At 30.2% G+C, this 7,060-nt stretch overlaps 1 protein-coding gene across 1 annotated transcript; it reads left to right on the top strand.

Annotated features, from left to right (window-relative positions):
• The first annotated feature begins 1,505 nt into the window (after positions 1-1,505).
• Positions 1,506-6,159, top strand: LOC107494380 (protein VAPYRIN-like). The gene is made up of 3 exons (XM_016115436.3): positions 1,506-2,381; positions 4,785-5,277; positions 5,686-6,159. Exons 1-3 carry the CDS (start codon positions 1,685-1,687, stop codon positions 6,026-6,028), a joined length of 1,533 nt encoding a protein of 510 aa, XP_015970922.2. The 5' UTR covers positions 1,506-1,684; the 3' UTR covers positions 6,029-6,159.
• Positions 6,160-7,060: the final 901 nt, after the last annotated feature.

A 7,060-nucleotide genomic window follows, 5' to 3' on the forward strand; every position in this document is an offset into this window, starting at 1 on the left:
CAACATTTTAAGAACTTGCTTTCATCTCCTCCCGTCTTAGCAACATTTTGGGGGTGGGGTGGGAGGAAGAGACGAAGAGATGCTGGGGAGTGCGGTGGGATGGGATTTTGTTTTTTTATTATTATTATTTTTATTAATAGTTAAGGATAATTTGGTAAAAAAAATATAATTGAAGTAGAAAATGACGATTTTATAACGTTTTGTAACGTCAAGAATGATTTTAATAACAAAAAAAGATTGAAGACGATTTTGATTTTTCCCCAAATATTAAAGGACGAAAAAATAACGAAGACAACAATAATACATCAATCTTATATTTTCTAATTCAACGCATAAAAAAAATATTAAAAAAAATAACATAAAAAATATCTTTTCAAGCAAATCTTCCAGGTCTCTTTTTTATACCTTCGGCATAGCTATTAGCACTAATTAAATATTAGATAAATTATTTTTTCCTTCTTTTATGTCTTGGTTACATATTTTTTTTTTTAATTACGTGCAAATGAAAGATATAAATATAGATGGGCTTGGCAGTTGGCACTAATCAACTTACTAAAATCATCAAGTATCTAGCTAAAAATTAACCAACTAAAATACTTACATATAAATTAATTTTCACATCTTTTAAAAAATATGTATGTATTTAAGCAACTATTCAATAATTTCAATATTATGTGCTTTTATCCAACACAGTCTAGAACTGGCCAACTTTATTTGGCACAACAAAACGCAAAAGGAACTAAGCCAACGACTAGAATTGATATGTCTCGAGTATAGATAATGACGCTCTGGTCCCATATCAATCAACGATGGTGTGGTTTTGCAAAATTCCAAATATCTACAACGGGTGATCATATAGTTTAACCTTAGGCTACTTGCTTTGTCCATGAGTCCGTCATATAAAATAGACATAATCAACTATTGCTACAAGTAGAAAGCAACATTACAGTACTAAATTATTTAAAAGATGTCACTATGGTTGGCCAGTCAAACCAATATACCCCCAAATCTCTTCCTTGGCCACTAGGACTTCGTATAAAAATTTGTGCTGTTTTTCCAAATGGCAAACCAGGCCACCTTGAACTGATTTCCCAAAATCATATATAAAGATATATATAATCTAATTCTCAGTGTGACTTTCCCATAAAACATATAGAAAATAAGGAAAGAAGAAAGAAAAATGCATCACCGAGTGTCATGATTCTTTAAAATTAAGAAATATAATATATATTGTAAATAAAAAGTGTGGAATAGTATGTCAACTTGCAGCTATATACTAAGTAAGTAACTATTATAAATAAGACATTTCATTTAAATGAGATCTATTTGCATCCAATAAAATAAAGTGTAGATCGTCATTATATCTCATACATTATATTAAACATAACAAAACCCTTTAAACAAAAGCAATTTGACAACAACATTGGCCCTTCACAGTGATCGTGATGTGCAAAAGAACAACACAAAAATAGGCGACAAACCCCCTCTTTATTTTATACAACTCTGTTTTCACTTAGTTATCAAGTTCAAACACCGACCGAATAGATAGAACAAGTCACCATTGTTTTTCTACATCCCACAATCTTAGAAGAGCCGGCCCATATAACCATCCATTGCCTTTCTCACCTTAAAATTGAAGCACACAACCATCAAATCTTCTTCTTCGGTTCCTTAAAACAGAACCATGGACAGGCTCATAAAATTAGACCCATCAAACACAATCTCAATAAGAATTGAACCAAATCAAAAGTGCCATGGCCATGTCACCCTATGCAACGTCATGCACACCATGCCAGTGGCTTTCAACCTCCAACCACAAATCAAATGTCGCTACACAGTGAAGCCACACAAAGACACTTTCCTCCTCCACAGTTGTGTCGTCCCTGGCGCAGCCATCAATGAACCTTCCTCCATGGTTGATTGTGTCCCAAGCGAGTGGTTCTCGGCGAAAAAGAAGCAAGTCTTCGTGGATACGGGCATCAAGATCGTGTTTCTTGGATCCACAATTCTGGTTAAGCTCATTGGAGATGATCATGGTTCCATGGATGACATAAGAGAAGTTCTAGAACGGAGCGATCCCTCGTGGAAAGCGGTTGATTCGATCGACTCGAACGGCGAAACGTTGCTCCATTTGGCGATTTCGCGGAAGAGAGCGGATGTTGTTCAGTTGCTACTAGAATTTGAGGCTAACTTAGAGGCGCGAAACGGTTCTGGATCAACGCCACTAGAGGCTGCAGCATCTTCAGGTGCAGCCTTAATAGCTGAGCTTCTATTAGCTCACAAGGCCAACATAGAAAGACAAGAAACTTCGACATTTGGACCCATCCACGTCGCTGCTAAACAAGGACACTGCGAAGTTTTGAGGCTCTTGTTACTCAAAGGTGAAGATCGTGTTTCACAGATAATGTTTAAATTTCTTATTTTAAAGTTTAAACTGCTAAATACGTGTGTTCACCAGTCGTGTTTGTCCAAGGTAAGAACGGAAGTAATTGAATTATAGTTGATTTGGATTTATGTGTTTTTTTTTTGTTTTATCCTAACCAAACCAAATCCATTAAGAATGGATTGATTTAGTTTGAGTAATTGAATATCTTATAAAACAAAAATTTATAAAAAAAAATTAAAAAGAAAATTTTAAAGCCGAAAAGGTTAGTTTTTTCAAATTTTAAAGCTGCAAAACAAATAATAAAATGATGAATGGAAAAAATCAAAGGGTTTAGGGTGTGAGTGGGGTTTGGGAGGCTGTAATAAATTGAGTTAGATTAATAATCAGTAAAAGTTATATATATTTTTTAAATTTATATATTTTTAATTTAATTAATAAAGGTTTATAGATTAGTTCGAGTTTCGCACCTTTAAAACTATTACTCAAATCAATTAATAGAGTGTGTTTGGTTCAGTTCGAATTGTATTCAATTATCTATTGATTTTAAAACCAATAATTTAATTGATTCTTTGTATTTAAACGATTAATCGAATACCCAATACTCATAAGGGAGCCACTTAAATAAAGATGTCAAAAATATCTTTTATTAAAGATGTTTTTTAAAAATTAAAATTTAACACATATAATCAATTAAATTAAAACTTTAAATTCTAACCTTATAACAATAGAGAAAAAGGGCTAGAATTTAGGATTTTCAAAATTAATATATATAATAAGAGTATTTTAATCATTTTATATAATAGGGGTATTGTAGTAATTTTTTATAAAAATAATATTAATTTAGACATATTCAAAATTTAATTCACTATTCTTTTATCAAATTAATTTCTCTGACCTAATTTTGATAAAAATAACATAATTTAAATTATTATATGTCTTAAATTTTAATTATTAAAAAATATCTTTAAAAAAAAACGTTTTTTGCGTCTTTATAGAAACATCCCCTACTCATAAACACCCCTAATACTAAACATAAGAGTTAAGCCCAAAATGTCTTTCTATCGTAGTTTGTATCAATTTTATCTTCGAGATTTTAATTACAATATTTTAGTTTTTTATATTTAACAAAAGAAAAATTTTATAAACTATCACAATATTTTTTGTCATCACTTAATTATTAACTCAATTTTTTACTCTAATTTATCTAATTTATGTAATCTAATAACATATTTTATGTTATCCCATATTTTTAAATATTAATGACTAAAAATAATAAATTTTGATAATTCTCTAATATTCTTCTTCACAAAATACATCAAGTTAGTCCCAACTTTCCCTTTCTTTAAATGTGATTTAACACTGAACTAATTTGGTATATTATTTTTTAAATTTGAGAAATAAAAATAGTATAATTAAAATTTCAGAAATTAAATTATTACAAATTGTCAATATCTAAAATCACTTTATGACTTAACTCGCTAAAATATCAGGATAATTGCGTTTTTATTTTTTAATTTGTTAATATGCTCAATTAAAATTTTATAATAAAAAAGAGTAAATAGTAAAAAAATTGTTTTTTATTTTCATCTTAAGTAGTGTTAGAAAAGTAACAATCAATTAGTCAATTTTAGCTGACATACAAATAAAAAATTCTTTCGTCTATATTTTTTAAAATTACACTCTTTTATAATTTTACTCTTTTTTTTGTCCAGCACCATAATTTTATCATCATTGTCGGCCAACTGCCACTGTGGTCACACTGCTTTCACCGGATCACCATATATTTTAAATATTAAATTCTAAATTATAAATCTTACCTCATAAATTCCAAATTTACATTATAAATTTTAAATTCTAAATCTAAAATTATACACTTTAAATTGGCTTTAAGTCGTATGACTTCCAATTTTTTTTATTTGAATTTTAGATGTTTTAATTGTTTTTAGTTTTTTATGTTTATTGCTAATTAATGTTCAATTCTAAATTATGAAAGTCCTTGTACTTTTTCTTCCATTTTCAGTTATTTTTTTATAATTCTGATAAAAAAATATTAAAAATAAAAAGCAGATACAAATCAAATGCATTTTTAGTTTCCTAGTATTTTCTTTCTAAAATTATGATAACCTTTTTTTAATAAAATTAGAAATTTATGTAAACACATAACAATTTTCTAGTAGCTCCCTTACTACTCTACATAAGGATACGGTGATTATATACAGGTGGAAATTCAGGTGCAGTCGATTTTACATAAAGTTAATATCTAAGAGTCATTAGATGATTTAACTAATTTAACTAAATTTTCATCTGAAATATTAACTTCACGTGAAGTCGATTTCACCTTATATACAAGGTATGATAGTAATTCTCTTCAAATTATTGTATTTAATGTATCGTTTAGGTGCAAGAGTGGACTCGCTCACAAAAGATGGCAACACAGCGTTACACCTTGCGGTTGAAGAAAATAAAATAGAATGCGTTAAGCTCTTACTAGCAAACGGTGCCAGAACCGACATTCGCAACGCCGGCAAAGGCGACACCGTCTTACACATAGCAGCATCCACCGGGGATCATAACATGGTCGAACTCTTGCTACGAAACGGTGTGAACCAGTATGTTAGAAATGATTCATCAAAAGCTGCATATGATGTTGCAGCAGAGAAAGGACACTCTAGAATCTTCGATGCGCTGAGGCTCGGCGACGATTTGTGCATTGCTGCAAGGAAAGGAGAAGTGAGATCAATACGAAAGTTGCTTGAGAAGGGTGCGTTTGTCAATGGTAGGGACCAGAATGGGTGGACTCCGTTGCACAGGGCTTGTTTCAAAGGGAGGATCGACGCAGTGCACGTGCTTTTGGAGAAAGGGATTGATTTGAATGCAGAGGATGAAGAAGGGTATGCTAATATCATGCACAAATACTTGAAAAATTCATTGAGAAGTGATATTTAATTTGCATCAAACCATAGTTACATGAAATACAGTATGTGATAGTCATATGTAAAATATTTTATATGAAAAATTTACATATAACGTTCTGATATGAATTGGTATCTGATATTTATAAATTGGTATGCAATATATTACCTAATTGATTAATTCATGTAATTATGTATCAAAGTATAATTTTTCTTAAGACTATACATATAGGATATATGATATATATTCTATCTATTACGGTGTCTCCCTTTTTCTTAAACTAGCAATAACATGTAGAAGAGAAAGAGAAAATTAAAAGAAAGAGAAAGAGATATTGGTATTTGATTTTTTATCATATTCACATGCAATAACTATATTCTGTGTAGGTACACTGCTTTGCACTGTGCTGTTGAATGTGGAAATGCTGATGTGGCAGAGGTTTTGGTGAAGAAAGGTGCTGATGTTGAAGCCAGGAGTAAGAAGGGTATCACTGCTTTGCAGGTGGCCAAGACGCTTCGCTACGTTGGGATCACAAGAATTCTTGTCAATGGTGGTGCTAGTACTTTGGATCATCAAATGGTGGTGCCAGATTCCGGTGCAGTGGTTCCAATTAAGAGTAAAATTGATGCTAAGTGGAAAATGATGAAGAACAAGAAGAAGAAGAAGGACGGTAGCGGTGGCTTTGATCGTGGTTCAACTACTCCGGCTATACCTATGCTTGGTTCATGAATTCAGTATTCAAATTGAAATATGATTTTTTTTTTTTTAGTATAATTCGTGGAAGAAAAAATTGTAAATTTGTCGAACTTGTTCTTCCCAATGAGATCCAAGACTTTTTTAAGTTAAATGTCAGGGATGGATGGCATTCCAACTAATATATTACAATTCAAAATATTAGGTGTAAGTAATTTTTTATTTTATCTTGTATTCAACATTAGTTAACTGTTTATTACATTTTTTTTACTATAGATATTAACCTCTAATATTTTTCGTTACTAACAGATATTGAACTTTAATTTGGACAATGATTTTACTTTTCTTTCTCTTTTCTCCATTGAGTAAACATATATATATATATATAAGAAATATTCATCAAGTATCACTTACACTCTTAAAAACATAAATCATATTAATTTCAACGATCAGGTGTAATTATGTATGATATAAATGATGTTTCTATTTTGCACTACAAAATATGACTTTTAATTGAATTTATCTTGAATACTTGTTAATTTTAGTTCCTCGTTATTTATCCGAGAAATAAAACATATAGTCCCTAACCATATTTTATAAATGGGCTAAAAAAATATGATGAAGAAGAAAATATTCAAAAATTAAAAATTATACTTTACACTCTCAATTCTCTCAATTAAAAGAAAAAATAATGGAGAGGATCAATTCCCTGTTGAGACATCTCTGCAATGTGAGTTTTACTTTCCCTCTTTCTTTCCCTGTTTTGGTATAGTGAGTTCCAATTAAAACGTTTTGATTAGAGTTTGAAGTTCAAAATGATGGTGATCTTCAATGCATAACGTAATATGCTTATTCTCGTATACATTTAAATGATGCAGTGGATCTCGAACAATATTTGTAGGGTTAATTATGGCTAAAAATTCATGGAAACCATTTTGAATGAGCATTTGTTTATTAATGTTGAAATTTCAGTTAATTAGTCCAATTTGAAAAGATCTTGTATCTTTTCTTTCAAAATCATCCATTTTGTTGTTATTTATTTTGGAATATGTTTAATTGAAGTATTTA

This window comes from Arachis duranensis, chromosome 6, assembly GCF_000817695.3.
Source record: "Arachis duranensis cultivar V14167 chromosome 6, aradu.V14167.gnm2.J7QH, whole genome shotgun sequence".
NCBI classification, from domain to species: domain Eukaryota; kingdom Viridiplantae; phylum Streptophyta; class Magnoliopsida; order Fabales; family Fabaceae; genus Arachis; species Arachis duranensis.

Coding starts and splice junctions, on each gene's coding strand:
- LOC107494380 (XM_016115436.3), top strand. CDS start 1,685: ATGGACAGGCTCATAAAATTAGACCCATCAAACACAATCTCAATAAGA. Junction 2,382..4,784: donor GAGGCTCTTGTTACTCAAAG/GTGAAGATCGTG, acceptor TGTATCGTTTAG/GTGCAAGAGTGGACTCGCTC. Junction 5,278..5,685: donor AATGCAGAGGATGAAGAAGG/GTATGCTAATAT, acceptor TATTCTGTGTAG/GTACACTGCTTTGCACTGTG.